The following is a 16,619-nucleotide window of genomic DNA, read 5'->3' as shown; positions in this document are numbered from 1 at the left end:
GGGCTGGGAATATAGCTGAGTTGGTAGAGTACTTAACTTGAATGCACAAAGCCATGGGTTAAATCCCCAGCACCACAAAAAAAAAAAAAAAAAAAAAAAAAAAAAAAATGTGAATACAAAATGTCAGTAGCATATGGTGACAGCTGGGCATAATCCCAGTAACTTGGAGGCTGAGGCAGGAGGATCACAACAAAGCCAGCTTCAGTAACTTAGCGAGGATCTAAGAAACTTAGTGAGACTCTGTCTCAAAAGAAAAATAAAGGGCTGGGGTTGTGGCTCAGCTTTCAATCCTCTTGCCTCAGCCTACCAAATAACTGGGATTACAGGCATGTGCCACTATGCCCAGCCTACAATAAATTTCAACATGAACCCAAGAAAAAGATTTGTCTCTCCAGGAATGGTGGTACAGGCCTGTAATCCCAGCCACTCTAGAGGCTGAGGCAGGAGGATCACAAGTTCAAATAAAATTTAAAATAAAAATAAAAAATAAAATAAGCTGGGGATGTGGCTCAGTGGTTAAGCATCCCTGGGTTCAACCCTTGGTACAAAAAAAAAAAAAAATCTGTCTCATCAGCTGTCAGAGTTCAGAGTTTTGTTTTGTTTTGTTTGTTTATACCGGGGATTGAACCCAGGACTATTTTTCCACTGAGCTTTTTTCCCCAACTTTTTCTATTGTTGAGACAGGGCCTTGCTGAGTTGCTGAGACTGTTTTCAAACTTGAGATCCTCCTGCCTCAGCCTCCTGGGCTGCTGGGATTACAGGCCGGTGCTGCCATCACCATCAACCCCCACTGGAAGGTTTTCAAAACAGCCTATCCACCTCAATGTGTCTGGAACAATACAAACTCATGATAACCACCACAGCAATATTTTTTAAATCTGCAACTGCCAAACTTAAAAAACCAGATTATTAAAGTATATTTAAATAAGTTTAAGATATGAATCAATAGAAACAAACTCAACATACCCACATTCTCCCTCTGAAACTATGAAGAACAGCAGAGATGTGTGCTACAGTGAATGTTTAAGGCACTCAAAACAATCATTACATATTATTAAAATCCTTCTTATAAAATCTTCATAGTATGAGGGATTTGTTAGCCAAAAAAAAAAAAAAAAAACATTAAGAAAAAATATCTTCTTGGTGACACTACCTCTGACCACGACAATGTGATATTTAGAGAGAAACAAAATCATATTTAAAGCTGAAAGAAGCAGGAATCTTAGAAATCAAAGTACTTTTGGATATTAGAAGTGATGAAACCAAGGCTAAGAGAAGTCAACTGATCATTTAGTTAAATAAAGAGGTCAAAAAATTTTACATTAAGTTCTAATAAATAATAACCTTATCATTTACCACCCTTTAACAGTATTACAATACTGAAAAAACCTCAAGTGAGTTCTTCTCCATTTCCATACACATACACACACATATAAATATGCTTCAAATTTTAAAATTAGGAAAGATTAAAGAGTCTACCCTAATGGTGGCAACCATCAAAAGCCTAAGATGTTCTAGACCTTCACATAGTTCAGAAAAATTAACCTCATTTAAATTGACTGATATCCAGGAAACCTTTTTCATCTTAGCCATTTTCAATCTGTACTCAAAATGTACTTCAACCTACAGCAAATCACCCAGTAACTGAAAAAAACAAGCCATGCCTTATGTGGAAACAGGACTCTGAAGTAAGGAACTGGTTCACCTATATTCATGATACTAGCAATACCAAGTTTTTGTTTTTTCTAAGAGATAATAAAAAGTATTCCTACATCTTGAAAACTTAAATTTGAACTCAATCAAATGCCCTTATAAATTTAACATTTAGCCAATCCTCAATGGAGATTTTTGGGAAAAGCTAAAAGGAACCACTCATAAGACAGATAAATTTTAAAATCAAAGTAAAAGTTCCCCCATTAAAGCTTATCATTAGCTTTCAGCTGTGAACTGATAACCAAAAACAAATTAGTTTTAAGCTTCCCTTTAAGTGGCCTGTGTATATACATTCATGTATATATTTAAGTTGTACCAAAAACTGCTTACAAATGGCAATTCCTGTGAAGTAGATGATGATGAAGTTCCAGGTAATTCTAGCATGTTTCCTAATGTAGTGGTGCTGGAGTCTGGATCATCCTGAAAAGATAAATTTATTGAGTTTAATTGCTCTTCTATGGTAACGTTTGTATCTCCTAGTGAAAAGGGGGCTGGGAGAAGGGCTGTTTTCTCATTGCTGCCGTCCACTTCACTTCTTTGCTTATTTTTCTGCGTTTCAGTTTGAGGAGCTAATGGCAAGAATGGCGATTTGACTGCACCGTGTCTACTCTCTGTTGTGCTGTCTTGTTCACTTCCCATGGCCATTTCTACACCATTCTCTGATTTAGGCTCATAATTGCAGGTGGCATTGGTCTGAGTTTCCTCAAAGATCTCCTCTATACTCTCATCCTCTGTGACTGGCTGTTCTGGGTCCATTTCAGAATCTACATCGTCCACACAAGTAAAATTCTCAAAGTGCAGAAAGCCATTCTTGATCGTCTTTGTTACTTTTAACTGGAGTTCAGGGGAGTTATTACAAGAGGGTTCCTGTTTCATAGCAAGTGCTGTTGGACCACCAGGACTCAAGGAAGTGCAAACAATTGGCGACTGAGCTCTTGAATCACTTTTCTCAGGGTCTTGAAAGGATTCTGATCCATCAGCAGACCCATTTAAATATTCTACATTGATCATGGAGGCCAAATCCTGTAGTCTCCGCAGTGGAATGTAACAAGATGGAGAATCTTGTCCATAAGCATTTTGGGATGTTCCACTGGCAGCCGATAACTGCATAGTACACCCATTAAGTGGCTCAGAAAAATTGGATTGACCATTACCGAAAGGGCTGTCCTTGTCTGCAGGGGCATCTAAATTCACTGGATTGGAAAAGGGCAGCAGACAATTTCTTCTAGATAGTTCACAGGTCTGATCCATCCTGGGCCAGCATCAACCTGGAATCCAAAAACACAGTAATTAATCTGAGTTAATAAGGCCATCTGACCCTTCTCTTCAAAATGGCAGCCATTTCTCAAGGCCTAGTGGCCTCTATGCTTTTCTGCTGTACTTCCAAGGGTGTAAAAAGTTCTCCTGGCTGAAGGTGGAAAAATGGCCTCAGTGAGCCTCAGCAAACTACATCTTTTAGAAGCTGGGCAACTCCTGCCACATGGAAACAACCCGTCCCTTTTTCCTGCACTGCAGACTGGTGGACACTTGGATTAAACTAAAATTAAAATCCCGTTGGCGATCAAAATTCCTAAAAATCTCAAAACAGGAATTGTCCTCGTCCTCCCCCGCCCGGGGTCCAGCCGCCGGATCTCTTGAAGGGAGGGGGCTACGGGATTCCAGAGGGGCTTCAGGACCCTGCACAAAAAGGTACCCCTCCTCCTTCCTGGCTCGCTTGGGCGCAGCGGTCACAATAGCGCTGCACCCTGCGCCTAGCCGGCGCCGGAGCCTTTGCAGCGGCAGTGCACAGGCCGCGGGCGAGTCGGCCGAGGCGGGTACACCCCGGAGTTCGCCTTCCTGACCGCAGGCCTGCCCTGTCCACAGCTGCAGGGCCCATAGGCCAGGACGCCGCAAAAAGAGAAACCGAGGCGGCCGGTGACCAAGTCAGGGTAGCAGCAGCTGCTACAGCTTGACAAACATGGCTGCTGCCGACGCCGACACCGCCTGCCCGGGCCGCGCTCCTTCCCGCAGCTGCGGCAGCACCTCCCAACAGCGCCGATCATACTCATCAATATTCAGCAGCAAGCAAAGTTTGCTGCCGGAGGGCAGCCGCCCCCGCGCCCCCCAGCCGGCTACCTGTGGGAGGCGTAGGCCGAGGTGCGCGCGGGCGGGCGGGCGGCCGGCCGGCCGGCGGGACACGGGCCGCACGGGGAGGAAGTTCGCGGCAGCCGGGCCAGCTAGGCCAGAGCCTGGCTGGTAGTGATGGAGGCGGGGGAGGGGGCCCGCAGCTGCAGCGCTGTCGGCCACCAACCCCGCGCCGCACCCGGCCCTCCCCAGAGCCCCTCACCTCTCGGCCACCACCATCTTCCCCGCCCGGTCGTCTCCTCCCTCCTCGCGCCCGCCCGCCCGCCGCCCACCCCAGCGCACTAGTTACCGTGCCCCGCGCCCCCTCCCGGGCCAGCTGGGGGGAGGGGGTGACCCTCATTACACTGGGGCGCGAGCGGAGCGGTGGGGAGAGAGAGGAGCCGCTCGCCGCACCCCCCTCCCCCCGCGTCTCTTCAGGGAAGGCAGCGAGCGCGACCTGCCCCGGCCTATTCCGCCGCCGCCGCCTCCTCCTCCTCCTCCTCCTCCTCACACCCCCACCACGCGCGCCCCCGCGGCGGCTCGTGCCACCGAGCGCCTCGCGCGGCCCGCGTGCGACTGAGGCCCCAGGTGCGCGCGCACCCCTTCCCCCACCGCGCGCGCGCTCCCACGCCTCACTCTTCGGGGTTCAGGGCGGGTGAAGTCGGGCTCGCGAGTGCGCTGCCCAATCAGCAGAGCTGCCGCTGACGCCCCCTCCCCTCCCCCTGCGCTCCCGCTCGCCGCCCGGGCCTACGGGCCGGCCCCGCAGCCCGGGCGGGGCCTGAGGCAGGCTCTCTAGGGGCCTCGCGCGCCTCCCGGGAGTGTCGGGGCCTGCGGGCGTCGTGGGTGGCATTCCGATCCCATCACCTACCTCAGGGCGCTGCGCCGGCACAGGGCTGCACACGGCTACAGTACCTACCCGTCTTGAACCCCAACCCCGGCGGCACCTGGCCCGGCTGAGGCCTGCCCAACAGCCCAGGCAGCCCGGCTCGGGCCCGCGTTAGTCCCGGCCTCCATCTTAGGTTACAGCCCGGGCTCCCCATCCACTGGGCACCTGCCCTCAGCCGCCTCCTTTCGGCCCAAGGCCAAGGAAACCCCCCTCCTGACGCAGGGCTCACCTGGGGGTTTGGGCTGGGGTCTTCGAGGCCTCAGGCCCCGAGCAGGCGCGGCCGCAGGTGAACCCCCTGCTCGGCCGCACCCCAAACCCACACCACCACCACCACAGACCAAGCTGAGCAGGAAACAAAATGGAGGCAGCAGCTCGGGTCTGCCTCCCTGAGCCAAGCCTTTGCAGCCCCAGGGCTCACTCCTGCTGCAGGCTCGACGCCCGTGAGGCAGAGGGCTGTGTCTTCCGAGGCGCCGCGGACATCCGCCCTAGAGCAGTGCAGATGGCCCGGGAACTCGGCCCTGCGGTCTCCACAGCCCCTCACCCACCACCCTTTCCCTTTCCCCTCCCCCCTAGCCTCTCCCTCCCCCTGCCCGGCCGTGCGGGGTGAGCGGCTCCGGGGAGCCGGGTCGGGTTACCCGCTCGGGCACTGCCCGCTCGGCCGTGGCCTCAGCGGAGAGATGAGGCCATGCGACCCCAAAGCTAAGCCCACCCCCAGCACCAGAGCCGGGCTGCAGCCTGACAGGACGCCCGCACCTCGGCCTGCAGCGGTGCGGCCCCCGCCCAGTGAGGCCGAGTTCCCAGCCCGGGCACCGCCAGGACGAAGCTCCCTTGCCACCCTCGGGCCCAGGGGTCCTCACTGCCTCGGGCGGGGCGAGGGGAGCGCTGGGGGAGGGGTCCACTAATCCCTGCACCGCCTCCCGCGCCTTGTCTGGGTCTGGGCCTGGCACAGGGGCTCGGGCCGCGGGTGCTGGCGGGCGTGAGTAGGTGCGTGCGCGCGGGCCTGGGGGCCGGGAGGGGCCTCGCCTAGCACCACAGACGCTGCAGTTCTCTGCACCCAGGCAGATGGCCCTCTCGTGCCACCGCAGCCGGGCTCCCCGAGGAGCGCGCGCCTCGCCCCTGCGGGCCAGGCATCAGGACCCCAACGGAACTGCACCGCGAGGGAAGACAGGCTGACTGGCCCCGCCAAGCCTTCAGCCGCAACCCGGACCACCAACACTCTGCCCCGCCCCCCGCGCTGAGACAACCCCCCCCTCCAGGCCTGCACCCAGCACTGGGACCCCGCAGCACCGACCTAGCACAGTCGTTGCACACCCATTCTTTAAAGACAGATCAAAGGCAGGTTGGGGGAACCCAAGCAAGGCCTGATCCCGCAACTCCAACCCAAACAGGCTCTTCCGGTCCCGGGACCCCATCATCTCCTGGACTCCCCTTGCCCAGCAAGAAGCTCACCTCAAGAGCAACTTGAGTCTCTAGAGCATGAAGTTCATCCTTGCTCTTCAGAGAAAGTCACATGGACCGCCATCAAATTTTCCGCCTCCTCCAGAAAGTCTTCTATGATTAGATTCACAATTCATGCCATCTCAAAGCTGAAGGCACCGCCCTCGAGGGCCACGTGACTGCCATTCCTCCTTAGGGCTTAGTAAATGTGCATAGTTATTGCCCCAGTGGAGTGGTTACCCTGGGCCCTCTCTGAATGAAAACCCACCAGGGAGAACCACTTTTGGGGTTGCCCTGCGTGGTGTTAGTGTTAGGTTAGCTATATTCCATCCTTACCTGGCCTTCACCCAGTGACCAGCCACAGCTCTCAAGTAGTCTGGGGCACCCAACCTTTTGCTGTTCAAGACCCACAATCCAATAATGGAGGCTCAGAGATAAGCAGTCCGTTAGCACTCCTCGAGTGCTGGGATGCCAGCCCTGCCAAGAAAACAAGCCAACTTTGTTCAAGGGAAAGCAATCCCTGGGACCACAGTGACTGAGCACCCTCTGATCTGAGTGCCGGAGAAGAGGGACTCCTGTTGAAGAGACTGGAGTATCTGAAGATTCCCAGGTATAAAGTTAAGTCAGTTTTCTGTGTACTAGAAACAGCCAGTGAAGAGTTGGGACTGCACCCTCAGGGTTCTGCTCCACAGCAACCACCAGCCTTTAGTTCAGATGGGAAACCCCATCTGGACAATTGAGCAAGGAAGCTCTAACATTACTTCACACCTAATAATTTGTTTAAACCAATCATTTCTGACTGAGAGTTACCTCCTCTGCCTATTACCCCAATTCATCAGGGTCCCTTCCAGTGCTTAGCCACACAAGGCCACCGTATGGCTTTGAACTGGTCCCTTAACTGCCCCAAGCTTCAGCTTCCTCATCTATGGTTTCCAAAGCACAGAGCAGCAGTGATCCTATAAGGTAAAGTAAGTGCTAGCCATCTATGCTTACACTTAGTTACAGACTAAGCACTTGAGAAAGGCAGAAATGTTAATTCATTGCTTCCTTCAACTACCATTTTCTGCATTCTAGGTAGTATGCTGGTCACTAGGAAAGCAAAGGATGAGATGCTTGTGTCAGGAAACCCCTGGCCTCAGGAAAAGGCAGTTAAATAAAGGTGTTAAGGCGTGAAGAGAGGTTAGCTAAACTTTGCACATCATTCCCCTGCAAAAACCCTTTCCTAGCCTCCCTGGAAAAAGAGTAGAGGCTAAAAGGGATTGACAGCTGAAGACGAACTGGTTACTGACAGGTTTGGGGGAGAAGACTAGAATCCCAGGAAAAAATTCTCAGATGCATGAGTGTCATCTAAATTTCCTAACTGCATCTTATAGTGGAACTTGGATACAGAGTTTTCAACCACAACAGCCATGCATGTAGCCCATACAGCTTCCCATTCACCAGACCCAGGCCAAGCATTCTGTGTGTGCAGAGGTGAGGATTTCCACAGGGCCATATATTCACCCAAGGACACTGACTCCTAAAGTGGGAGAAGAAGGAATAGGGCTGTGTCTCTGTAAGGTGGGGCCCTGGAGTGTAGACCCAGCTCTTCTCTGGTCTGTTGTCTCAACTCAGGGAACTTTTCTGGGCATGTGCCTCCATCTTAAGACAGAGATAAGAATCAATACATATTTGCTAAGTCTATGTTGTGTACTGGACACTGTGCTGGGCACTTGACACACATTTGTTCCTTTAACCTTCACCAGCCCTCTGAAGAATTGAGGTCCAAAAGTTAAGCCTTTCATGCAAGGTCTGAGTCTCTAGGTTCCCATCTGGTGTGACTGACCTCCATTCCTTTGCTCCAAAACTGTGAAAATCATGGTCCCTGATCATTCCTACTCTGCTAAAATAAATACCTTTTGAGATATGTAGCCAATGTACAATGACCTCCTTTTTTATTAGAACTGCTCCCCTTATATTCATTAATTCCATAAATACTGAGCTCCCTTTCAGAGCCTTGTGCGAAAGTCAACAAGATACAGAACCTAGTGGTAAGAGAGAAGCTGAAAGTGCTGAAAGAACTGGGAAGGCCCCTACAGCCAGCTTAGAGGAGAGTCCTTGAGAAAATTATGTCCAGAGGAAGTAGGTCCAGAGGAGGTGGTAAGTGCAATAAGAGACTCAAGCTAGGCACAGTGGCTCACACCAGTACTCCCAGTGATACAGGAGGCTGAGGCAGGAGGATTGCAAGTTCAAAGCCAGCCGCAGCAACTTAGGCTCTAAGCAACTTGGTGAGATCTTGTCTCAAAATAAAAAAAAAAAAAATAGAAAGGGCTGGGGATGTGGCTCAGGAGTAAAGCTCACCTGGGTTTAATCCCTGGTACCAAAAAGAAACGAAAAAAGATAGGAAAGACTACAGAGGCCTAATTATGTAGAGCCTTGTTGATTAAGTTAAAGAATTTAGGCTTTGGGGCTGGGGTTGTGGCTCAGTGGTAGAGCACACACCTAGCATGGGTGAGGCACTGGGTTCAATCCTCAGCACCACATAAAGATAAATAAATAAAGGTATTGTGTCCATCTACAACTAAAACATATTTAAAAAGAAAAAGAATTTAGGCTTTAACTGGAAGGTAGTAGGGATCCACAGAAGGTCAAGGAATAGGATAAGAACTTGATTGCACAGACTTGATCGCATCTGTGCAGTAGAACATTCACCCTGCCAGTAGTGTCCAAAAGAAACTAGTTCCTCCCCTAGAAACACAACCCTATTGAGCACCCTGCTTCTGGAATGTGCCAGCATAGTTTTGTTCCAATAATAGATGGGGCTTATCCTCCTCCGTGCCAGCTACTCTCCAGAATGCTCCCTCTGAGATGGGTACTATTGTTATTCCCATGTTCTAGAGAGGAAGCGTGATTTGCCCAGAGCCAAGTCTGACCCCCAACTCCCTTTCCAAGCTGCCTGTTGCCTCTGGACAGAACAGCATCTGCTTATCTGCTTTCTGACTCAACAGTCAAGGCTTGGAGAAGGCATTGAGGCCTTTGGTAATTAATCCCAAATGTAGTTGGTGAACACCATAACAGTCCCTTCTCATGAACCTAGGAGTTACTTCCTTCCTCTCTCCACCCAGGGATTCCCCCAGAACTGAATCAGACTTTAGTTTAAGATCAAGGAAGACCTGGCCACATCTGAGGCCAGGCAGGCCTCCAGCAAAGCTTCCTTCCTGTCCCCAACTACCAGGCTTCTGTCTATTAACCTGAGTCTCAGTCCCATTTCTAACTTCAAGGACTTAAGCCCCCACCTTCATGTTTTCTTCTCAAACACTCTCTTTCCAAAACCCCTGTGTCAAGACCACTAATTTTTGTCTTGTCTTCCTTTATCACTTCTCCCAGTTGTCCAGTTCTAGGACAGGTCATAGTCTGTCCAAACTGTATGCAGTAGTCCCTGTGCTTTTTCCTTTCTATCAGCCAGACTCTTTTTCATCCTCTTGGAAGTCTTATCTAATCCCAACCCACTCCCACACACATAGTCAACCTCTGCAATAACCATTGGTCCCAGCCAATTGAATAGCCTCCTTATAGCAAGGTCTAGGGCATACACTCACTTATCTGACCTTCACAAATTAAGTGAGTGATCTAGAACTAGGAAATGCTCCTAATATGGGATCTATCCCTTCCTGCCCTCTCCAAGTCTGTGTCTCCACAAATCAAAAGAATTGTGGTTCCATTTATGGGCCAAATGAGTTGTGCAAAACTTAAAACCTCCTAGGGGCTAGGATTGTGGCTCAGTGGTAGAGCACTCACCTAGCATGGGTGAGACACTTGGTTAAAGCCTGAGCACCACATAAAGATAAATAAATAAAGGTATTGTGTCCATCTATAACCAAAACATTGGAAAAAAAAAAGTAAACCCTTCTAAAAAGGATTTGGGATGAACAGAGAATTTTCAGTGCCAGACAATGCTTCAAAAACTGTGAGAGGAGCTGGGGCTGTAGCTCAGTGGTAGAGCGCCCACCTCACACCTATAGAGGCACTGGGTTTGATCCTCAGCACCACATAAAAATAAATAAAGATATTGTGTCCAACTACAACTAAAAAAAATTTTTTTTAAATGTGTGAGAAAGCAAGGCATGGTGGCACATGCCTGTAATCCCATCATCCACTTGGAAGTTTGAGGCAGGAGGATCACAAGTTTAAAGCCACCCTCAGCAACTTAGGCCCTAAGCAATTTAGCAAGACCCTGTCTCAAAAAATAAAAGGGGCTGGGGATGGTGGCTCAGGAATTAAGCACTCCTTGGTTCAATCACTGGTACAAAAAAAGAAAATGAAGTAGGCACAGCTGGCTATGGGTTCAGCACAGAGCAGCTTCCCTCTGGACACCTCCTTCAGGATTGTCACCAGGCTGTTCAAACCAACATATCTATTATCCCTCCTTTCCCCCCAACCTGCTCCTTCTCTGGACATCTGATTTTGTTGGATGCACCCCTAGTGTCCTATCTTCCGACATAGGTTTTCAAGGAGAGGAGGGGGAAAGTGGGCAAATGCTGGGCTCTGGCAGTGGGGAAAGGACCAGGTCAGAGAAAGGAGTCTGCAGCCAGCAGTCAAGAAAGTGTCCTTTCTATCTGCATAGGATTGCCATTTTACAACACACCCATCCATTGTCTCCCTTACAAGGAAGGATACAATCCTGTTTGACAGATGAAAACAGACTGAGAAGCAGCTTGTGGAAAGTTCTGCTCTAGAAAATGGTGGAATGGTAGTTTATACTCAGTAGTTATTCAATAAATACTATATGACTCTGGGTAGAGTTTGGTGGATTGCTAGACATTGCTGTTTTAGGCTGTAGTGGATGAAAGTAAAAAAAAATACAAGGTGAAGAATAAAGAGGACTGGGAGTGGGGCTCAATGATAGAACACTTAACTAATATGTTTGAGGTCCTAGGTTTTTGCTTTTTTTTTTTTTTTTTTTTGCAGGACACTGCAAAAATTAACAGCAAAGGCTGGGGTTATGGCTCAGTGGTAGCGTGCTTGCCTTGCATGAGTGGAGCACTGGGTTCGATCCTCAGCAACACATAGGTAAATAAAATAAAGGTACTATGTCCATCTACAACTAAAAATTTGAAAAAAAATTAACAAACCCAGCATATTAATATGTTAATATACATTCCCATGATGACCATTCCTCTGCCAGATTCTAACTCTGACATAGAAAGACAAGGCCAGAGCCTTCCATGAGTTTGCTGAGATAACACCTGGGTCTTCTAGAACCCTCCCTCCTGAGGTACCCCTCCTCCATCCTAGGGAGCTTCATTTGGACAAACTGTAGCTTTTCTTTTCTTTTTTTTTAAAGAGAGAGAGAATTTTTTAAATATTTATTTTTAGTTCTTGGCGGACACAACATCTTTGTTTGTATGTGGTGCTGAGGATCGAACCGGGGATGCACCGGGGATGCACCGGGGATGCACCGGGGATGCACATATGCCAAGCGAGCGTGCTACCGCTTGAGCCACATCCCCAGCCCCCAAACTATAGCTTTTCTATCATCCCTCTATCATTCCTTTATCATCTCTCTCTTTCCCTCCCACCACCCTCCTTCTCTCTCACTCTCATACTTCCTAATTTTTCTTTTTTTGGTTCCAGGGATTGAATCCCAGGGGCACTTAACCACTAGTCACTTCCCCAGCTCCTCTTATATGTTATTTTGTGACAGGGTCTCACTAAATTGATGGTGACCTAAGGCCTCTCTAAATTTCGAAGCTGGCTTTGAATTTGTGATCCTCCTACCTCACGGGGATTACAGGTATATACCACCACACTCCAGCTTTTTCAGAGGCCTTTACCAGAGGCTTACCACTAAGCCAAACCCCCAGTCCTGTTTTAATTTTATTTCAAGGCAGGGTCTCCTTAAGTTGTTGAGGCTGTCCTCATACTTGGGATCCTCAAGCCTCAGTCTTCTGAGTCACTGGCATTACAAGCATGCACCACCACACCCAGCTAATTTATCTGAATAGGAAGTCACCAGAAAGAGGATCCCAGGAGAAGCATCTTTTTTGGCAGTACTGGGAATTGAACTCAGATCCTCCTGCCTGACCCAAGGAGATCATATGAAAGTTGAAGGTCTCTGAACTTGTTTCTCTCTCTCTTTTATACTGGGGATTGAAACCAGGGGCACTGGCAACCAATGAACTATATCCCCAGTCCTTTTTATCTTTTTATTTTGGGACAATTTCTCCCTAGTTGTTGAGGCTGACCTCAAACTTTCGATCTTCCTGTCTCATCCTCCCAAATCACTGGGATTACAGTCATGGGCCAGGTGTCTGTCTGGGAATTTGGTCTCTTAACACCAGTCAAGCTCAGAAATATCTGGAAAATCTGCATGGCAAAAACAAGAATTGAGAAAGATGGCTGTGCACAACAAAGACAGGAGTCCCCCAAGAAGGGGCTAATGACCTAGAAGGGCTTGTGTGTGTGTAGTATTAGGGTTTGAACCCAGGGCCTCACTAGGCAATGCCCTGCCACTACACAACATCTATAGTCCTTCTCTCTCTCTTTTTTTTTTTTTTTTTTTTTTTTGAGTCAAGGTCTTGTTAAATTGCTAAAGCTGGCCTTGAACTTGAAAGACCCTGCCTCAGCTTCTCCAATACCACCTGCTAGGCTGAGAGAAGGCATTTTTAAAGACAGAAGAGGCTCAGTGTTATGTAAATAGTTTCGCCTCAGGGCATGTGTCCGCTGTACCCACCAGATCTCTGAGGATTCCTCCCCATTCTTTCTTTTGCTGGGAGTGGCAGGTATTGAATGTAGGGCCTCAAGCAAGTTGGGCTAGTTCTCTACCCCTATACTACATCCTCAGCCCTTTTTATTTTATACTACCTTGAAATAGGATCTTGCTTTGTGGCCCAGGCTGGCCTCAAATTTAGCATCCTCCATTTTTACTCCAAGTAGCTGGGATTATAGGTATGTGGCCCCCATGCGTGGGCCTGGGTAAGCTTGTCAATCAGCTCCAGGATACAGGGCAGGGAGGCCTGCCCCTCCTTCACTTGTCAGGTCCCTATTCCAACCTGGATCACTGTCACATCTTCCTTAAGTATTGCCTTATAATTCTTACCACTCTCTGAAATTATCTGTTTATTTTCCTACTTTTTTTTTTTTTAAAGAGAGAGTGAGAGAGGAGAGAGAGAGAGAGAGAGAGAGAGAGAGAGAGAGAGAGAGAGAGAGAATTTTTTTAATATTTATTTTTTAGTTCTCGGCGGACACAACATCTTTGTTGGTATGTGGTGCTGAGGATCGAACCCGGGCCGCACGCATGCCAGGCCAGCGCGCTACCGCTTGAGCCACATCCCCAGCCCCATATTTTCCTACTTTTATTATTACTATTTTGTGTGTGTGTGTGTGTGTGTGTGTGTGTGTGGTACTGGAGATTGAACTCAGGACCTTGTTCATGCTAAGTAAGCATCCTACCACTGAGATATACTCCCAGCCCCTCCTATTTAATATCTTCTTAGTGAGCGTGCTAGGTGACTCAGGAGGCTGAGACAGGAGGATTGTGAGTTTAAAGCCAGCCTAAGCAAAAGCATGGTGCTAAGCAACTCAGAGAGACCATGTCTCTAAATAAAATACAAAATAGGGCTGGGGATGTGGCTCAGTGGCCAAGTGCCCCTGAGTTCAATCCCCAGTACCAAAAAAAAAAAAATCTTCCTAGTGATCTATAATTCACCTATCATAAAATTCACCCTTCTAAAGTGTATAATCCAGTAGGGTTTTTGTTGTTGTTGTTGTTTTGTGTGGAAGTTGTTGTTGTTGGGGGTTTGGGTGCTTTGTTTCAGGTAGTGGGGTTAAACCCAGAGCCTTGGTACATGCTAGGAAAGCACTCTAACACTGAGCTACAACCCCAGCCCCTTTTAGTTTATTTTTTAAGACAGGGTCTCACTAAATTACTCAGGCTGGAATTAACTGCTGTTCCTCCTGCCTCAGCCTAGGGAGTACCTGGTGTTATAGGTGTGTACTACCATGCCTGGCTCCAGGGGGTTTTAGTATAATCACATCACCTCGAAAAGAAACTGCACATATGGTAGCCTTGAGACCTGTCTCAAAATAAAAAATAAAAGGGGGTGAGGATATAGCTCAGTGAGAAGGTGCCACTGGGTTCAATGTCTGGTGCTAGAGGAACAAACAGGAAACCCCACACTCTATTTCTTTTCTAAGAATCACTCTCTACTTCTTTCTTTCACCCAACACCTGGCAACCACTAATTTACTCTTTGTCTTTGTAAATTAGCCTATTTTAGACATTCTTAGAAATGGATTCATACGCTATGTGGCCTTCTTTTTCTTGCTTCTTTCACTTAAGCTTGTTTTCAAGGGTCATCCATTCTGTATCATGTATCAGTACTTCATTCTTTCTTTCCTTCTTTCTTTCTTTTTTTTGGTACTGGGGATTATTTAACCTGGGGGAAATTTAACACTGAGCTACATCCCCAACTCTTTTTTTTTTTCCGAGATGGAGTCTCAATAAGTTGTTTAGGGCCTTGCTAAATTGCTGGGGCTGGCCTTGAATTTGAGATCCTCCTATCTCAGCCTCCAGTGTTGCTGAGATTACAGGCAGGTGCTACCATGCCCCATAGTACTTCATTATTTAATGGCTGAATAATATTCCGATGTGTATGTGTATGGATATAACACATTTCATCTATTCACACATCGGTTTGTGGATATTTGAGCTGCTTCATTTGGGGCTCTTATAACCAATGTTGCTATGACCGTTCATGTACAAATTTTTATCTGGACAGGTTTCCCATTCTCTTGGCCATATACCCAGGAGTAGAACTGCTGGGTCATATTGTAACTGTGTATTTAATGTGTTCTCTTACTGGCCATGGTGGCACATGCCTGTAATCACAGAGACTTTGGAGGCTGGAGCAGGAGAATCACAAATTTGAGGCTACCCTGGGCAACTTAGCAAGAACCTGTCTCAAAACTAAAAACTAAAATAAAAATAAAAAGCTTAGGATGGAACTCAGTGGTAAAGTGCCCCTGAGCTTAATCCCTAATAATGTTGCTCAGTGGTAAATTTCCCTTGGATTCAATCCCTATTACCTAATAAAATAAAAGAACTAAATTTACAAGTGTTTTCTCCTATTCTGTGTGCTACCTTTCCACTACTTTAATAGTGTCACTTGAAATATGAAAGTTTTAGCTATGTCTGTAGCTCAGTGGTACAGCATTTACCTAACATGTGCAAGGTCCTGGATTTGATCCCCAACACCCCCCCCACACACACACACAAAGCTTTTATTTATTTTTTGGTACTGGGGATTAAATCCATGGATGCTTTACTCCTGAGCTACACCCCTAACCTATCTTTATTTATTTATTTATTTGTTTATTTTAAATTTTGAGACAGGGTCATGCTAAGTTGTTTAGGCCTCACTAATTGTTGATGCTGATCTCAAACCTGTGTTCCTCCTGCCTCAGTCTCCTGACTCACTGGAATTATAGGCATGTGTCACCATGCCCAGCAGCATTTGATTTCTAAAGTGATTAGGTCAGTTATCCTGAGAATGTCCCATGTACTATAGCCAGCTGATGTTTCCTCATGCTGTCATTTAACCTCTCCTTCTGCCCTGCTTTTCCTGTAAAATGGACATTAGATTAGGGGCTTCATTAGATTTGGATGAAAGTTTTTGGAAAGATGCTTCTTATGCAAGGCAGGTGATTGTATTCTACATGGAGAGGCCTTGAGGAAAATTCAGGACAGACATACTAGTGGTTGGACATACATGTGATTTGAAAATCCGGAAAAAGAATATAGTTCAAAGGTAGAGCACTTGCCTACCATGTGGAAGCCCTGCAAAATAAAAAAATAAAAATCTGGAAAAAGAACCAGGGGAGAAAGAGTCCCACAAGTGTCATAGAAGAGAAGGGACCTGAAGCCTTTGCAGAGGAGAGAAAGATGGTAAAAACTCAGGTGATGGGCATTTCCAGATGGGTCAGTGGTTGGACATCCATATGACCACCTCAGCCCTGAGAAGCCTACAAAATCCCTGTTGAGAGTCACAGCCGAGTTGGGATAGCGCCTAGCATTCTGCCAGAAGGAGTGGTTGAGAGGTGACGCCAGCGAGCTATTAAGATGATGATAATTAAGTTAAGCTGTGTATAATTGCTGTGACTGGATTGAAACAGGCTGTGTATTCAGTTGTATTAGACCCCTGCTGTCCGGCTATAGGGTGGCTCCTGCTGCCTCGGGCGCCCGCTACTTTTGAGTTCTCTCGGAGTTCCCGTTGAGTTCCGGTTGAGCTCTTGCAGGGATTCCTGGAGAGTTCCCGTTGGTTGGAAAAGTTCCGGTGGAGAGAGTTCCGGTTGGTGTGGAGCTCCTGGAAGGGCCGCGTGGGTGGCGTTTGCATGAGTTTGGAAATAAAGTTTGTTCCTGCTTGAGTGGCTCGTGATTTGTGCTCAGCCAGACTGCGGCAAAGCCCTGCTCTCTTCTCCCTCCCCTGAAGAATCCAGGGCCT

At 47.9% G+C, this 16,619-nt stretch overlaps 1 protein-coding gene across 11 annotated transcripts in view; it reads right to left on the bottom strand.

Annotated features, from left to right (window-relative positions):
* The window catches only part of NSD1 (nuclear receptor binding SET domain protein 1), a 144,154-nt gene extending 138,153 nt beyond the window's left edge, over positions 1-6,001 (bottom strand). The window contains exons 1-3 of one of the 11 annotated variants that reach the window (XM_081279337.1): positions 4,932-5,998; positions 2,868-2,981; positions 2,044-2,133 (exon numbers count right to left, since the gene is read on the bottom strand). In XM_081279337.1, the coding sequence (XP_081135463.1) occupies positions 2,044-2,133; positions 2,868-2,897 (120 nt within the window). In that variant the 5' untranslated portion in view covers positions 2,898-2,981; positions 4,932-5,998. The other 10 variants (XM_081279338.1, XM_081279329.1, XM_081279336.1 and 7 more) reach the window with 10 other exon arrangements.
* Between the last annotated feature and the right edge of the window lie 10,618 nt (positions 6,002-16,619).

Source organism: Spermophilus citellus (genome assembly GCF_964194105.1).
Source record: "Spermophilus citellus genome assembly, chromosome: 1".
Lineage (NCBI taxonomy): Eukaryota > Metazoa > Chordata > Mammalia > Rodentia > Sciuridae > Spermophilus > Spermophilus citellus.
The sequence above is the reverse complement of the archived record's forward strand: the minus strand, read 5'-3'. Positions and strand labels throughout refer to the sequence as shown.